This window comes from Sinocyclocheilus rhinocerous, unplaced genomic scaffold (assembly GCF_001515625.1).
Source record: "Sinocyclocheilus rhinocerous isolate Xijiao unplaced genomic scaffold, SAMN03320098_v1.1 scaffold2053, whole genome shotgun sequence".
NCBI classification, from domain to species: domain Eukaryota; kingdom Metazoa; phylum Chordata; class Actinopteri; order Cypriniformes; family Cyprinidae; genus Sinocyclocheilus; species Sinocyclocheilus rhinocerous.
In genome coordinates this window covers 605,338-623,141 of record NW_015666532.1, presented here as the reverse complement: position 1 = coordinate 623,141, position 17,804 = coordinate 605,338, and the positions used below count along the sequence as shown (strand labels likewise).

Below are 17,804 nucleotides of genomic sequence, written 5' to 3'. Positions count from 1 at the left end.
AAAAAAAAAAAAAAAAAAAAAAAAAAAAAAAAAAAAAAAAAAAAAAAAAAAAAAAAAAAAAAAAAAGCACTTCTAAAGTAAATTCATACACTGATTTCTCATCCAATATCCTAACAGCAAACAGATGGGGAGAAACAAGTTAGTGAAACCAATGAGTCATTAGAGGTCTCTCCCAGATGTAGGAAGGTTGATAAGAGAGACTGCTAACCACATGACTGAAAGAGCATACAGATGCAGAATGTGAAAAGGTCAAGATGTTTAAAAGCTTCAGAAATTAAAGAGACAAAGGGTAAAAGCAAGAAACAGAAAGATTTATTGAAGACAGAAAAAGTATGAGCATTTATATCAAAAGAAGGTTAAGCTTTCAAGAGGGCAATTACATGTTCAGACACAATGCATTGGAATCTCTTTTAATATTGTGTAATAAAAAAGGAAGGCTCTGCAATGTGCTGAATGTCTGCTATTACCTTATCAAAATATACATGTTTGCCACAGAAATTATGTTGATTTTCAATTACTTGTACAAAACAAAAATTATATACAGTAGCCCTCGCCCACTCAGTTTCTCAACATTACATCCATATTGGGAAAAACAAGGAAGTATAACTAACGCAATAGAAAGGAGTTCTGTTGCTACTTTAAGACTTTTGTTTGGTTCTGTTCTCTGATAACAGAAATAATAATTTGATACATACTTTAGGCCACAAAGCCCTACGTCTTCTCTAATTTGTAATATTTTCTTTTCAAGATCGTGTTGCTTCTTGTAAACAAAGGCAATAATATACACAGGCAGTCATTTTTTTTTTTCACATTCAGCCCACTAAAATCAAAGCTGTTGGAAAAAACTGAATAGTCGCTGCACAGTAAAGATACACCTCTATAAGATATCAAAAACTGGCTGGCAGAACAGGGAAGATGCTTTGGTCCATCATGCTACCCTTCAGGAAAAAAAAACAAAAATACCCACACAAACAAGCGCAACACCTGTCAGTAACGCCAATATTCTGCTAAATTGCAAAGGATAAAATAAACTGAGAATTTCCCCCTATAGTACAAGTACAAGCTGAAAAGTAAAAGGGAATGTCTGCACATCAAGACTCATGCCACAATCAACATGAAATGGATGCATCAGAAAGACCATGGCCTTAACATTTCCCCCCACACAAAGAAGTGCTAAAAACAGTCTGAAGTCTTGTCACAGGTGTCTCTTGTGAACACACAAATGTCACACAGGAGATTAAGACTTTGTAATGCTAATATTCTTTAACACAAAGGCAAGTGACAGAGACCCAGCAGAAACTTGAGCTCTGGAAAGTCAAAAAGAACTGTTTACAAGTTCATTAAAACTCTTGTGAACTTGACTTCCTTTGCCACACGCAACATAACCAAAAATGATGTAAAAATCATAGGCGGCGAACTCTGGTTTGGATCCAAGTGGTTTCATAAATCGACGAAACCCTTAAGCAACAGGGGAAAAAAAAAAAAAAAGTCCCACTCCCAATTAAATGGAGAATACGATGGTCTAGGCACAAAGGAGCGCAGTAGGCCAATGCCCAAATAGATGATACAGTATACAAATATGTGTGCGACTTAATATGGAATGAAACTATAGAATATAGAATCTTACAAACGGTACATAAGCAGTAGAACCACATGTATAGAATAACTATATGCAAAATAAGCTGTGACAGTCAGGTACAAAACCAAAGCCTGTAAAGAACTCTGAACTAGTTTCTGCCTTTCACAGGAAAACAATCTGCGCTTTCACTAGTCAAATCACAGGGAGCAACTGGGAACACCAAGCAGGTTTTTTTTTTTTTCTTGTATGTTTGAGGTTAATGGTTCTGCAAAGAAGCCAAAAACATCAAGACATTACTAAGGCCATTAAGAATATATACTCTAAGCACCATGTAAGGCACAGCTGCTTTTTTTCAGAAAGGCAAATAGGGAATAGCTTTGAAAAAGTTAATTATAGGTTCAATAAACAAAACAAGGCTTCGCGTGTGCAACCTGAAAGGGTGCGGCTTTCCGCAGAGGCACAAGTGTAAACTATGCAGCATCTATGATCCAAAACCGATGTGTGCCTATGATTAACTAAATCATGAGACAAACCGTCTGAGAAAAGGTACTATTAAAACCCAAGTCACATTGGGTTCAGTTCTACTGGTTCAAAGTGGAATTACAAATAGCCATATATATGTGAATGTAGATATAATAAAGGAATGATGAAGTGTGTGTTGTGGAAAACATTCGTCCACAGTGATATAAATTGTGGAAGGCTTAAAAGTTTGGTCTAAAGTGACAGTCCTTTCACCTCCTCTAAAATAAACCAGCCTCCATCAGATGGTGGACTTGGAGAAAGACACTCTGAGGTGATGGTTCTCTCCCAGGTCATGATTGTGAAATTTGATCAGAGACTCGATTGCTTCCTCCACAGAGCCCAACTGGATGAGAGCCATTTTTCGGTCTTTCCTGACAAAAAAAATGAACAATATTGTAAGACTTCCAGGAAACACCATGACTACATCTGTAGAACTCAAACTTGTAGAATGTCTTACTGGAAAAACTTAAAGGCCTTAACCACAGCTCCTGAACTTAGAAACAAGCCTCTGAGATGATCCTCAGTGACAGAAGGCCTGCAAAGAGAAGACATTGGTGTTAAATAAGACACTGCTAAAGACTGCCAAACAGATTGGTCTAAATTTAGTTGACTCACGGTATATTGGAAAGATGGAGAGTAGAGGAAGGGGGGAAGATGTTGGAGTAGTTCTTGGAGCCTGGCTTTTTGAAGCGGTGAAGAGGAGAGTTGCTGTAGTCCTTGGTGAGCCCCTGATCCTCATGGCCTTCACGTGGCAGCTGCACAGTGGTGTGTTTGGAAAGAGTGACCCGCAAAGCCTTCCCATACAGCTTCTGCCCATTCAAGTGGCTCATGGCTAAACAGGCCACGATAGGTTAGTGTTGCAGAATCAAGCTCCATTGAAAACTTCAAGTTACTAATAGTTAAAATATGAATAGCATAAATACCTAGCTGGGCTTGGGTTCCATCAGACATCTGCACCAAAGCATTCTCTTTCTTGTTGAATAGGATCTTCACTCTCATGACATCACCATACACACCTACCAAAAGATAACGATAGCTACATAAGGACATGATTACTTTATGACCAAATGACTGATTACAACCAAAGACTACTTTTCACTTTAGTATCTAGACAATTAAGTAATTTTATGGCCAAGTAAGGCATACATTACTGTTGGTAAGAGACTACATTTCTATTTCGGCCCATCTCTACTGGAGCTGGCTTTTTACCTTTACAAAATTCTATTAAAACAAACAGTCTCTTTTGGAAAGATGTACTCCAAAAGTAATCTTGAATGGTTTTAATACTATATTTGGGACTTGGGGGAAATATGTACTTCAACTCTGATGACTAACAAAAAAAATTAAAAGAATCAAACATACAGCTTTATGTATACAGCTTTAAGATTATAAAATGTTCAATATGGCTTTTTTGAGAAGGCATGGCATTTACAATAGGCAAAAAGCTGCAACAAAAGGCATTAAAATTGGACTCTGGACTTATCCTTGGCCCACTTGGTGTTAGGTCTCCAAACTAAGCAACTAATATGAACATGATATACAACATGATATATAGCTGTTGGCAATAAATATTTAGCATCTGCCGAATGAAGGAGCCCAAAAAGCTGCAGCTGATACACAATTTCCTCAAACCCCACATTTCACATATACAAACCAAAGTACACATCTTAGATGAAGTTAAAATATGAAACAAAAAGGGTAATAAAAAAGGAGATGCCAATGATAACATACCGAAAAGAATAAAGAGGCATTGGGGCGTACTGCCAAACAGATTGGTCTAAATTTAGTTGACTCACGGTATATTGGAAAGATGGAGAGTAGAGGAAGGGGGGAAGATGTTGGAGTAGTTCTTGGAGCCTGGCTTTTTGAAGCGGTGAAGAGGAGAGTTGCTGTAGTCCTTGGTGAGCCCCTGATCCTCATGGCCTTCACGTGGCAGCTGCACAGTGGTGTGTTTGGAAAGAGTGACCCGCAAAGCCTTCCCATACAGCTTCTGCCCATTCAAGTGGCTCATGGCTAAACAGGCCACGATAGGTTAGTGTTGCAGAATCAAGCTCCATTGAAAACTTCAAGTTACTAATAGTTAAAATATGAATAGCATAAATACCTAGCTGGGCTTGGGTTCCATCAGACATCTGCACCAAAGCATTCTCTTTCTTGTTGAATAGGATCTTCACTCTCATGACATCACCATACACACCTACCAAAAGATAACGATAGCTACATAAGGACATGATTACTTTATGACCAAATGACTGATTACAACCAAAGACTACTTTTCACTTTAGTATCTAGACAATTAAGTAATTTTATGGCCAAGTAAGGCATACATTACTGTTGGTAAGAGACTACATTTCTATTTCGGCCCATCTCTACTGGAGCTGGCTTTTTACCTTTACAAAATTCTATTAAAACAAACAGTCTCTTTTGGAAAGATGTACTCCAAAAGTAATCTTGAATGGTTTTAATACTATATTTGGGACTTGGGGGAAATATGTACTTCAACTCTGATGACTAACAAAAAAAATTAAAAGAATCAAACATACAGCTTTATGTATACAGCTTTAAGATTATAAAATGTTCAATATGGCTTTTTTGAGAAGGCATGGCATTTACAATAGGCAAAAAGCTGCAACAAAAGGCATTAAAATTGGACTCTGGACTTATCCTTGGCCCACTTGGTGTTAGGTCTCCAAACTAAGCAACTAATATGAACATGATATACAACATGATATATAGCTGTTGGCAATAAATATTTAGCATCTGCCGAATGAAGGAGCCCAAAAAGCTGCAGCTGATACACAATTTCCTCAAACCCCACATTTCACATATACAAACCAAAGTACACATCTTAGATGAAGTTAAAATATGAAACAAAAAGGGTAATAAAAAAGGAGATGCCAATGATAACATACCGAAAAGAATAAAGAGGCATTGGGGCGTAACGCTCTTAAGGCAGCGTAGGGAGGAAGGGACAGGAAAAGATCGGAGGCAGGACAGTGGAGGTTGAACATGTCCACAGCGAGGCAGTTCCACAGGAATGGCAAAAAACGGTGGTAGGATCATGAAGGTGGGTGATATTGTTCATGATGAAAAGGTGGGGGAAGGGTAGAGGTAAAGGAGGAGGATATCCAACAATGTAGTGGTGGTGGGTTTGGGATGTTGTTGTGTTGGTTGTACAGCAGAAAAACAAAGTGTATGAATCCAGTATTGGCATGAATTGGGAACCATTTTGAGTAGGTAGGGAGTTTAAAATATTACAAAAAACAAAAGTGGTGTAGTCAGTTTGCAAAAGATTCCAGGTCAAAGTATTAAAACAATAAAAGGGGGAAGGGGAATGGGGAGGGAGAGAAACAAGAAAAAGGAAGTAAAAAACAAGGTCAGTATACACAAAGAAAAATGTAGTGTTCCACTCAGCAGAACTTGCTAAATTAAATGCATTTCACTATAGGAACACTAAGGAAATAAAAAAAGAAAGGAGAGAAGATTAACAAATGAAATACAGGAAAGAGAGACTAAACATACTCATAGCTCTAAAGAAATACTAGAAACGAAATGTTTTAGATGGCTTCAGACAAGAGTCAACAAATCGTCACCTTGGAATTATAGGGTTCTATCTGCAATCTGAGCGGTTTCGAGATATTGAACTTCAAAGTTTTTGCGTTTCATATAGTGATATGGGGAACAAGTCTCTTTCATTCATCAGTCCCAAAATGTACACAACTTAAAAAAACAAAAACACTACATAATGTAAATAAGTTGTCACAGAATAAGAATAACTTATTTTTGACAAAAATGGCAGATAGAACCTTTTAATTCAAAGGTGGCAAAATATTAAGAAACGGTTGACATGCATGTTTGTATAATAGCAAATAAGCTTCCACACTGTCATAAACACACAGTACATGATTTGAAGAGCTACAGAAATAAGTATTTTGTTTATCACTAGATGCCATCTAATTTTATTTCCCACCAACACTTCTTTTCTTTTTTTTTTTTTTTTTTTTTTTAAATCAACTATTTTTTACAGTTCTACTAACCAAAATCGCATCTGGCTTGCTAAAACAAGAATCAAAAGGCTAACAAACTAACAGCTAAAGTGAATCTAAACAAATAAAAAAAAAGGGACTAACCTCAGGGTTAAGGTTGCTGACCAGCATGACACTGTTTCCTCCAGCGGTATAACCTGAAAGACTCAGGCGTCCTGCAGCAGCCGCTGCAGCAGCGGCTGCCGCGGCACCAGGGACACCGAGCGACGCGAAAGCCCCGGCAGGCATACCCTGCAGAGACAGACCTGTGGGAGGGACATGATATGCTGAGAAACTGCGCCACTGCAATCCAGAGAGAACTATTATAAGGGTTGTGACTGACCTGCTGCCTGCTGAATGGCAAATGTTGGTGGAAAACCATGAGCCCCAGCATATGGTGATGCAGAGATGATACCAGGAGCAGCTGAGAGAGGAAAAATGCAGTTTGTGATTTTATGCATGTTAAAAATGCCACTTATTAAATACAGCAATAAAGTAGTAAATCAAGTTTTTACTCAAGGCAGCTGCAGCCATCGTCTGTGCATTGAGGGAGGGTTGACTGTCTCCTGTAGGCAAGTCAGGGCGAGTGTAGTCCCTGCTCTTATCGTTGTTGTACTTAACATTCAAGCTGGTGAGCTTAGAGAAACTGATGCGAAGGGTACAGCAGGCATTGTAGATGTTCTGTCCATCTAAAGACTGTTGAATGTTAAGCCAAATGATTACAGGGTTCAGATGGGATTTAGCTGCCCATTCATCCATTCACATATTGATCCACTGTGCCACTCACCAGTTTTGCATGCTGAGCAGTCATTCCGTCTGAGTATTGGACCAGTGCTTGGAACTGGTTGTTTTTGGTAAAGGTTATAATCTTCAAAACTGTGCCAAACTTTGAGAAGATCTTCGTAGAGGGGATTAAAAATATATTATTAATAATGATGATCATAATTATAGTTTTAAAGGCCTGGAAATAAATCTAGCGTTTTGGAGAGCATTTTCCCTCAATTTAGTTTGAAGTACAGTTAGTACCTGGTGAAGGACATCAAGAGTAACTGGATAGAAGAGGTTTTCAACAATGACTCTCAGCACTGGGCTCTGACTCCCCATGCCTGCTCCATCAACCGTGTTCAAAGACATGCTTCCCGTCTGGACCGCATTCACCGCCTGCAGTGCTGCCTGTGCTCTCTATGGGAATTGAGGGGGCAGAGCACAAGTACACATCATCAGTCGTGAAAGAGTCATTTATATTGAGTAATTGCCCTTGATCGAATGCCTAATGTGACGTAATTTGTACTCACAACTTGGTTGGGTGAGTTGTCAGTCTTTAGCTCCTTGTGATTGGAATACTGCATGTAGATCGGGTGGTTGCGGATGACAGGGGTGACAGAGGAGTAGTAGCTGACCATGGTCTGTGCTGACTCCTCAGTGTTCATCTCAAGGAAGGCCTGTGAGGAGATAACACAATAAGACATCAAAGCAACGTCAAAGCAGGGTAATCATATTTTGTGGGAAATGAAAGGAAGCAGTGATTTTTACCTGGTTCTTTCCTTTCAGCATCAGAAGGTTGGTCACTTTGCCAAAGGGAAGCCCCAAAGAAATGACTTCTGCTTCGTTTATGTCATTTGGCAGTTTGCGTACATGAATGACTCGTGAAGGAATGCCTGGGCTCCTGATGTCGCCTTTGAACTTCTTGCTGTCATTACCATTTGCTGACAGAAAGAGACGGTCTCAATTTCATTTCATTCTCAAGAACGTCAATACATTAAAAAGTCTGGGATCAGTATGAATTTTTTTTTTTTTTTTACAGTAATAGTTTAAATTATGCAACAATATTCCTGTGATGGCAATGCTGAATTTTCAGCGGCCATTATTCCAGTCTTCAGTGTCACATTCTTCAGAAATTCTAATACGCCAATTCGCTGCTCAAGAACACATTTCTTGTTATTACTATTAATGTTAACAGTTGTGCTGCTTAATATTTTTGTGGAAACTCATACATTTTTTCAGGATTCTTTGATGAACAAAGTTCAAACAAATAGCATTTGTTTGAAATCAGTTTGATCTACTTTTGATAAAAAGAGTCATAAATGCCTACCTGCTCCAGAGCTCATTATATAAGGGCCGTTAGATACGCAAGAGGAAAAGAGTTCGTCAGATCCCCTCTAAAAGGACAAGGGAAGTGGCTTATTAAGCATGACGCACTTACAAGGTTAATAGGACACTCAAACCTCAAAACAGAAGAACCTAAACACACAGCAATACCAAGATGTAAACCATCTACAGTAGTGTATGAAAAAAATAAGGTCACATAACTGACAATGATTGTAAAAAAATAAAAATAAGAGAAAGACTAGATATTGCCATTAAAAAAAAAAAGAAAAGAAAAATGAGGCACAGAGGCATGCCTGCAAGGGTTAAATTATCATCGGAATTATCATCACAGAATTATAGAAAGTCATGTGACAAAGAATAGCATCCACCTAACCATCATCTGATTACACAATCATTAAGATGACGCAATTGGAATCCATTTCCAAAGTGACAAAAATCAAACAATTTTCATTGCCTAATGGTTACAACTACAACAACTCTTGGCCCAGGCATCTACACACAAGAGAGTACTACACAGTTTACTGCTGGTAAAAGCAGAACAAAGAAAAAGAAACTCAAACAGAGGCAGCTGTGTCCTGCCATAACACTAACACAAAGTCTCTCACTCAAGGCCAAGCTGGAGCCACTTGGCTGGCCAATGGAGCAATGAGCAAATCATTCAGCATCACTCTCTTAATAAACCACTTCAAATGGCAAGTCTCTGCTGAAGTGGTCACATGCGCTGGATTAGCCAAAGCCTTTACACTATTACCACAATGCGCGTTCTGTTCCAGCCAAAAGGAAAGTATTGTTACCAAAGCTGAACGCCTGGTCCTCGGGATGATTCCCCCCACAGTCTACTACAAACAGCCTCAAGGGCACTTTACCACACCCTGGATAAAGTTTACCTTAAACACAGCCCCAAAGGCTCAATAAGCAGCCTACAGCATAAACAGTCAATAATATTGTGCTGTAGGAAAAAACAACTGGATAGAGATTACGTGGCATGACATTCCCTCAACAACAACAACAAAAAAAAAAAAGAGGACATTACATTCCTCCCAGCTAAAACCTGCAGGAGTCAGGTTTCAACATCACTTGCACAGAGCAGTTATGACAGGAAAGCCTTCTTTGGTTGAACCATCCATTGTTTTTGAGCGAGACATCCACCCAACTCCAGCATTTCCTTTCTCTATTTTTAACTGCGGGGCATTGCAGATTGAGCACTCGCTTAGGACGGGGGGGGGGAAAAGGAGCCGAGAACCATGACTCCTACATTGGTCTCTAGGAGCTCAAGACTTGCAGGTGCCAACATGTTTACATTCATTGACAAAGTGCAAGCCTCCTGGGTGAGAGCACAGTCTGTGTTGAATAAGGGGGTCAGGGAGACAGGAATGCAACCACCGCATTCCAGCCACAGTAATTAGTGCTCAGACTCCGACAGGGCTGAGATTCAATCTACTACATCTCTACTCCTCCTCGCATGTGTGAAAGACATCAGGGGAAACAACAGCAGGCAGTCTCTCTCCATGCACAAACACGTGCAAATAAGTGTGGGAAAAAAAAGCAATATTGTAAACAAACTGTATGGAGCAAAATCGCTAGTTGCAAAATATAACAAGTAGAAACTAAATTCCCCAGGTTACAATTTTACAAGTACAATTTTAGTGTAGGCTACTTCTTTCACCTTTGGGTCATTTATCACAATGATTGTTTAAACAGCAGGTGACCTTTGACTACAATAATTACAGATGCAGGATCAAATGCAGATGGGACAAGAATTTCAGGCTCAGCAATTTAGAGCAGTTCCCTCTGTCTCAGCAATTTAGAAAAAAAGAGGAAGGAGGAACGTACAACCTCTAAAACCAGATATACAACCTAAACTAGTATTGTTACTGAACACCCACAACAAACAAATATGAACAACAAATGTGAAGGAAAAAAAATAAAATGACATACCTTTGTGCCAACTGTTATATCATGGACACTGCTACAAAAGAAAAAAAAGGTTAAACAGAATATCAGAAAATACACAAGTCTAGATGCTCAACCACAACTGATGGCAATGTAGCAAAATAAAGGGCTATGCAGTATTTAAAGTTGCGATGTAACAGAAGCAGGGACAATTTTTTTTCTTCCGTATTGTGACGTAAATTTGAGTGAAATGGACTTCTGAAAAAAGTAGGGTGGACACTTGGTTCTACCCATCAGTTAAACAATAGGTTTAAATGCAGTAAATAACTGGAGAAGTTTGTAATTTCATCGAAAAACTAACTTACGATTTTAATAAATTGAGATTTAAAAAAAAAAAAGTGAATTTTCATTTTATGCTGACTTCGCATGCATACTAAAAATGACCAAAATCACTGGAGGTCACCAAATCACTGTGCATCACTAACAAAATCAGCAACTCTCACTGAAAACTAATGATATTTGTTCAACTCTATGCTGATAATCAGCAACAATGCAGCGACTAGCAATGTGAGTGCAGACAGCACTGCCAGATAGAATTTGATACAGCGACTTGCCATCCTTCAAAGATTTTGAACAGGACTTAAGACCAATAGGTGCACTTATTGATACAAAATTGTCATGTACTAATGTAGATTTATATTATATATTAGATTTATATTCACAAACAGAATATGGTCCCAGGAGGAACAACAGACGGCTGTTGTACAAAACAAGAGTTGCATTTTAAGGCTGCACCCTGATACCTTGTGTAAAACAGTAAAACAAAGCAGGCCTGTTAAGCCACTCTTTCTGCCAATCAACGGTATCAGTCTTTTTCACACTTTTCTTGGAAACATATCTTGAATTCTTCAGTTTAGGTCAATTTAGGTGACAATGCAGTACAACCAGTGCATATTTATAGAAATGCAAAACTTACTCTATTTCAGTGACGTAACTGGATCCCAGAGGATACAGATCAGTGTCTAAACGGCTGCAGAAGAAAAAAGAAAAAAAAAGGATTTTTTTTCATAATATTTTAAACCTGTACGTTTTTCTAACTGCCACTGAATACAAAAGGAGATGTTAGGCTCAATGGCAGGTCTATTTCTATTTTAATAAAGAAATGCATTCATAAAGGTTTGAAACATGGTGAGTAACATGACAATTGACATTTTAGGCAAAATATCCCCTGTGAATATAACGTAACGTTACCTTTTATAATCAGCACAAGCATGTACATGCTTATAATTCTAAATTTTTTTCTGATTATACTTACCTACTTGCACGTAAATAAAACGTTACTATTCAAAAGTTTTATTTATTTCAAAACCTTTTAAAAATATTATTTCTGAACCACGGGTGACATCTTCTCCGCGTCATTATGTAAAACAGTTACTGTAATCGGACTTTCGTACGTTTCTCAAACGTACTTAACGTTAGTAATGATTGAAAGTATTTAACATGCATCGACAATACAAACGAGTAAAACTAGAATAAAGTTGAACTGGCGTCGGTTTAGCAAGCTAGCAGGTAATTAGCTAGCCACCCAACAACAATGCGGAAACGGAGACACGTTGCTTGCGAAATACTGGCAGTTCTATCGCTTCTGCACGTTACAAGCCTCGTTTGATCCTTTTTGCTTGCGAGTGCGGTTTTAAAAAATCCCGTAGCTCTAGTTCGCTTGTGTTTCATGAAGCTGTCTCAACTACACGACTTGCAACAGGTTGCTGGTCAGTTTGGTCCAACTTTTGGTCTCTTCCGGCACGGGAGACATGAAGAGCGGCTGAGACGAGTGAAAAATCACCATTTCCTCTTCAATTTATATAATTTAACCCAGTTTAAACGTGCATAACGTATTAAGTCACAGCTATGTAAAAAATATCCAAAGACAAAAACGTGTTTAAGGGGTATCACACTTGGAATAAGGGTGTTTTCAACTTACCCGTCCATGGCACTACACAAAACTACAGGTTGTCGTAGACGGGAGGTAGACCTGCTAGTATTTCTTATATCCTTACAAAATGGCGGAGGGGGGATTGGCGCTTTCTGATTAGTCAATCGACCCCGGAGCGCCAAGTGTGGGAGGGACCTCAAAAGTTCTTCGACAACAGGATTGGATAGAAGGGCTGTCACTCTGGAAAGGCGGTAGAAAAAAGTTAGCGAAAACTTTTCCCGGTTGCCACCATGAGAAATGAAGTGGAGGAGTGAACTGTGCTTGAACCTATTATCAGCAACGGCAAGGACGAGGCTGTTCAGTCAAAGAGAAAAACAGTTTCACATGACGCATTGCTAAGATATTTAATTTGCTAATAAGTAAAATTTAAATTAAGTAAGATTATAATGATATCTGAAGAAAATAGAGATTTGGGTGGAAAAGGCATAAATCAGCTGTTATTAAGTCTAAAATTTAAATGACTCTAGAAAACCTAAAGACACTGAGCAAATTAATTGATCAGCATTAACCACTTCTAGCACATTGAATTGTTTTACAATATGGATTAGTGTGAATTAAAGGGATTTCACCCCAAAATTAAAATTGTCCTTCTGAGTAACACAGGAGATACTCTGAGAAGTATATCAGTGCTTATCCAGCGCAACATTCTACAAAAAAAAAAACCTTTGTGTTTTCACAGAAGAAATAAAGCTTAGAAAGTGTACAACACTTGATTTGGAACAACACAGGATGAGTAAATGATAGAATTTTTATTTTTGGGTGAGCTGTCACTTTAACATACACCATTTTGTCATTGAGATGAATGACAAAAGATAGCCTAATTTACCTAAATTCATCATATTGTTACTACCTATGTATTCAGGTCAAAATCTTTGAGTGATTTATCTACCATCTTTGTGGAATGCTAATATAATCAGCATTGTCACTCAAATGTATGTGCCTGGGAAAAGGTTTAATGGGTGGGCCTCCCCTTCTTCAGGCCCAGTAAGCCAGTAGCCTATACCGTAGAGGACCATAATGGGTCCCACTCATCACAGGGCCCAGGACAACGTTCCGGTTGTTCCCCCTGACACCAGTTCTGAATATAACATGACAGTAGTAGAGAGTAGCATCACTTTAGCCTACAAACTGCTGCTTAAAGGTAACCAAATTAGATTTCAGCCTGCAGATGGCAACCTTCATACACTAGAAAGTTTTTTGAGGCTCACATGGGTCCCGTTAAAATTTGTTTTTTTTGACAGGATATCTGTCTGTTGACTACTCTGCAATCATGAATCAAATTTGATATCGATTTTGAAGTTATTACACCTGAAACAATAACAGTAATAGCAGAGTAAATATTTGAACTAAATGAGTTCACAGAAGCTCTTTCTCTAGAATAGACAATATCATCATCAAACATGCAGAATGCTAAAATTTTGTCACTAGGGAAATGAAAACAATTCATTTTCCAAATGACTGCCATTTGTAACGGTGTCAGACTTTGTTGACTGCAGGTGAGTAAAAATGTAATTACCAAAGAATTACCAATGCATTACTGTAAACAAACATTTTTTGTTTATTGTCATTGTTCCTGATTTAAACACTTGGACCATAACAGGCATTGGCCATACCAATAAAGCACCGATAACTCATGACATTATTTGATATCCACAACACATACTGTCTTACACAAAATGAAATAATTCATTAAATTGAAATATCAGAAAGACGGCAAAACTACACTTACAAAGCTGTGGTCTCGGAATGAGAAACATGTTTTAGACCCCAGACTGTTTATCTCTAGAATAGACAATATCATCATCAAACATGCAGAATGCTAAAATTTTGTCACTAGGGAAATGAAAACAATTCATTTTCCAAATGACTGCCATTTGTAACGGTGTCAGACTTTGTTGACTGCAGGTGAGTAAAAATGTAATTACCAAAGAATTACCAATGCATTACTGTAAACAAACATTTTTTGTTTATTGTCATTGTTCCTGATTTAAACACTTGGACCATAACAGGCATTGGCCATACCAATAAAGCACCGATAACTCATGACATTATTTGATATCCACAACACATACTGTCTTACACAAAATGAAATAATTCATTAAACTGAAATATCAGAAAGACGGCAAAACTACACTTACAAAGCTGTGGTCTCGGAATAAGAAACATGTTTTAGACCCCAGACTGTTTATCTTGAACTAACACTAATGAATGATTCATCATTGTGAATGAACTGCGTGAACATTGAAACATGGATATTGGACTCGTTTAATTGAGGGCATACCAACTTACAGCAACCCATTTAACACCAAAACCCCTCAATTTCACACAATTCCTTTTTTTTTTTCAAATGATATAAAGATATATTTTGCATACTGTAAGAATGTTTTTTAATAATATGAGCTACGTGTAATATGAGGCATTGCAATGTTACTAAATTTTCAGAAATTAATATTGATTACGGTTATATCTAACAATGTTATCATTCATGTAGAAAAGAGATTTAAAAGGGGTTTTAAATAGGTATCTTGTAAAAAGTGATTTACTGTTCAAACAGATATCTGCTGTGGTTATGACTGGGATCTGGGGTAATCACAGCAACCTATTTTAATAAAAACATGATTACATGTATACTATCATAGCATAATTGCATCATATTTACAAACATATTGGCCTACTACGAGGTGTAAAGCAGAATGTATGATTGTGGACAAAGACGACACTCCATGTACCAGTGTTCACAGTGGTCTGAGATGATTTGGCAACAAAAAAAATAAAATAAACAAAACAAAAGGCTCAAAATATATATTAAAAGCATAATATTGTAATATCAATATAGCCATTTCTTCTGTTATAAAGTAATATCTTAGAAACACTAATGTATACGGGAGATAAATAGCTATTTCATATATATTGAGATGTTCATCTTATTTTTCTTAAAACAAAATAAGGATGAGGGCCACAAAAATGTTCTTTTAACCATGTTGAGTCTGTTGTGGTCCTCATTTTTCTGTTCTTCAACAAGCAAAATACTGGACTTCATAAGATTACATAATGAAAATATATGTATATATAAGATATATAAATGTCAAGACAGAAATATAGAAAAATATTAATAGAAAAAAAAAAGGGAATACATACTAGACAACAAAAGTTGATTATAAGTATACAGGGTATACTTATTCATTGTTGTGTTATGGTCGAGGGTCAGTTTTCCGTCAGAGTCTAAACTTCAGGGTGAGCGGTTGCCCTCACATGACTGTGCAGCACTTGCAAGGCTGCTTTTCTTTTGAATTACCTTCTTCTTTCGATTCCTCCTTCTTGGCCTCGTCCTGAGATTTGTCAGGACTGGAGGCGCTGCCGTTAGGTGGGGCCTGGTCCTCTTTGGCCCCTTCGTTTCCGCCTTTGCTCTCGCCGTCCTCAATGACCACAAATTCAGCTTTCACTGTCTCCTCTATGCCCAGTGCCTTCTTGGTCTCAGCCTCATCCTCATCCTCTACATTCTTGTAGCCCATGAACACCATGGTGACGGGATGATCTGCGCTGGCATTCTCAATGGCTACATCAGGGTTGGTGCACTGCAGTTTGGCCTCGATGCCTGTGATCTGTTTCTTGCTATTTTGATCTGCGTTAGGGCTGGGCTGCTGTATGCCATTCTCAACTGCTGGGGACAGAGAAAGAGACTCATTTAACTTGCACTACTGTTTATACCAACGTTGGCTCTTTCACATGACAACAGTGAAATTACACAGAGACCATAACTGCAAACAAACTGATAACAAGTCAATCCTTTTTGTTATATTTATATAGCTTGTGAAAACAGAGATGATGGAGAACTCAAATATTAAAATATACAGCATATTCTCACACTCACCCTTCACTGGGCCATCAGGTGACTAGTAGAGAAGACATATGACAGAAATTCATTATTATTATTATTGGCATTAAAACCTTCACTAAACTAAACAGACATGCACAATATACTTAAAAATCAGACTGAGCAAAGTTCATAGCTTACATTTTCTCCTTTATTCAAAGGCACGCCACTCTCAAGCTCATCAATCTCCTGTTCTAGTCTGTTAATGAAAAAAGGTAAGTGAACATGAGCAATGTTTGCTAGAATTTTGTCTGGGACTAAGGAAGGTATAAAATGACTGAATGACTGGTCTTAACCGGAGGATGGTCTGCTCCAGTAGTTTGGTCTTGGCTTCATCCTCTTGTAGTTGTTTCTGTGCCTCGTCCTCTCCACTGGATGGCGCTCCGTCCAACAGCCATCGCTCTCTCAATGCCTTTGACTGTCAAAACAGGTCATAGGGCTTAGAGATTTCTTTTTTTGAGGAGTTCACTTCAACAGCAGCTAACATCATAAACATCTTGCAAATACTATGCAGTAATATTGTCACATTTTATTAGAATTATTTTAAAATAATGTTTTTCTATTTAAATCTATTTTAAATTGTAATTTATTCATGTGATTGCAAAGATGAATTTTCAGCGGTCATTACTCCAGTCTTCAGTGTCACATGATCCTTCAGAAATCATTCTAATATGCTGCTCATTTTTGTAGAAACCGTGATACATTTTTTTTCTGAATTTTATTGATGAATAGAAAGTTCAAAAGAACAGCATTTATTTGAAATATAAATATTTTGTAACATTATAAATGTCTTTACTATAACTTTTGTTCAATGTAATGCATTCTTGCTGAGTAAAAGTATATAACTGTTATATCATGGTCCCTAATGGCATAATATTGACAAAATGAGCTCATGAAAAATTAGATAATGTCAGTCTGATTCATTGTGCTGACGTAAACAAATCTGCACCATTAAGGTTTATGTAGCACATGACCATTAGCTGTCCATTAGTTTTTCACTTTAGGGCATTCTCCATGGCAGCTAATGCACACTATGCACATTTCTGGAGCGTGAAAGATTTTGACAGGCGCCTGCTCAAACAGGGCTTACTGCCAGAACTTCTAGTCCATGTTGTTAAGAAACAGACAGCAGGGTTAGATTGGCAGGACCAGAATGAACCACTGCAGTCTGAAGAGAATTCTGACATCTGTGTCTGGCACAGGGATGGAAGACATTTCAGGTGCAAGCATAGGTGGCACTAGAGATGACACTGGACTGCAATTAGCAATGCAAGGCAGCTTGGCATACTGGATCACTTTAGAGTCATTTGGAATTTCAACCCATTGCATCCAGTCACCTGTCATATGAAGACCTCCCTACAAAGACCAAAAACAAAGAACGACCGCCTTTTTCACTGAATAGACCCTGAATAGTGCCGACGTCACAATTAGGTCACATCATTAGCTGGAGGCAAAACAAAGGAATAACTAACTGGAGGCGGCCAATACAAACCAGAGTCGGCTACATAAGGAGCTTAAAATGTTATCTTTGAGTGTCAGAATCGATGGAGTAGACGCTCCAATTTGAAATTTTATCACATACCCGCTGCCATTGCCAGACAAAAAAACAACGACAGCTTAGGGCTGGACAATAATTCAATATCAATATGTATCGCGATATAATTTTTTTCAATAACGGTGATATGATTTTTAAACACATTTCCGATATTTCGATATACATTACCAGTGTTTCCCATACATTGATTTATTTGTGCCGTTTGACTTCGTTGAATAAACATGAGCACTGCACGTTTCAAAATCATAACACAG

The 17,804-nt window shown here is 37.9% G+C and overlaps 2 protein-coding genes across 5 annotated transcripts in view; both read right to left on the bottom strand.

Moving 5' to 3' along the window:
* Nucleotides 1-290: 290 nt before the first annotated feature.
* Nucleotides 291-12,181, bottom strand: LOC107732511 (polypyrimidine tract-binding protein 1-like). Of its 2 annotated transcripts, none has more exons than XM_016543865.1 (16): nt 12,110-12,181; nt 11,105-11,158; nt 10,174-10,204; nt 8,219-8,285; nt 7,660-7,832; nt 7,422-7,568; nt 7,153-7,308; nt 6,914-7,024; nt 6,642-6,822; nt 6,470-6,550; nt 6,232-6,392; nt 5,014-5,047; nt 4,206-4,298; nt 3,898-4,114; nt 2,559-2,636; nt 291-2,472 (listed from the first exon to the last, which is right to left on the bottom strand). In XM_016543865.1, exons 1-16 carry the CDS (start codon nt 12,115-12,117, stop codon nt 2,340-2,342), a joined length of 1,725 nt encoding a protein of 574 aa, XP_016399351.1. In that variant the 5' UTR covers nt 12,118-12,181; the 3' UTR covers nt 291-2,339. The 2 variants fall into 2 exon arrangements, with proteins under 2 accessions (XP_016399351.1, XP_016399352.1); XM_016543866.1 differs by having other exon boundaries at nt 10,174-10,201.
* A 3,021-nt stretch (nt 12,182-15,202) lies between these two features.
* Nucleotides 15,203-17,804, bottom strand: part of LOC107732516 (paralemmin-1-like) — a 29,813-nt gene continuing 27,211 nt past the window's right edge. For 2 of the 3 annotated variants that reach the window (XM_016543877.1, XM_016543875.1), the window contains exons 4-7: nt 16,292-16,413; nt 16,137-16,194; nt 15,993-16,014; nt 15,203-15,782 (exon numbers count right to left, since the gene is read on the bottom strand). In XM_016543877.1, coding sequence (XP_016399363.1) covers nt 15,370-15,782; nt 15,993-16,014; nt 16,137-16,194; nt 16,292-16,413 — 615 coding nt within the window. In that variant the 3' untranslated portion in view covers nt 15,203-15,369. The remainder of the gene's footprint in view (nt 15,783-15,992; nt 16,015-16,136; nt 16,195-16,291; nt 16,414-17,804) is intronic. The other variant, XM_016543876.1, reaches the window with a different exon arrangement.

Excerpts from the sequence above, each read along its gene's own strand:
- LOC107732511 (XM_016543865.1), bottom strand. Across the intron at positions 10,205-11,104 it reads AGTTACGTCACTGAAATAGA|CAGTGTCCATGATATAACAG; the intron begins GTAAGTTTTGCA and ends TTTCTTTTGTAG. Across the intron at positions 2,637-3,897 it reads CTCCATCTTTCCAATATACC|GCCTTCTGTCACTGAGGATC; the intron begins GTGAGTCAACTA and ends TTCTCTTTGCAG.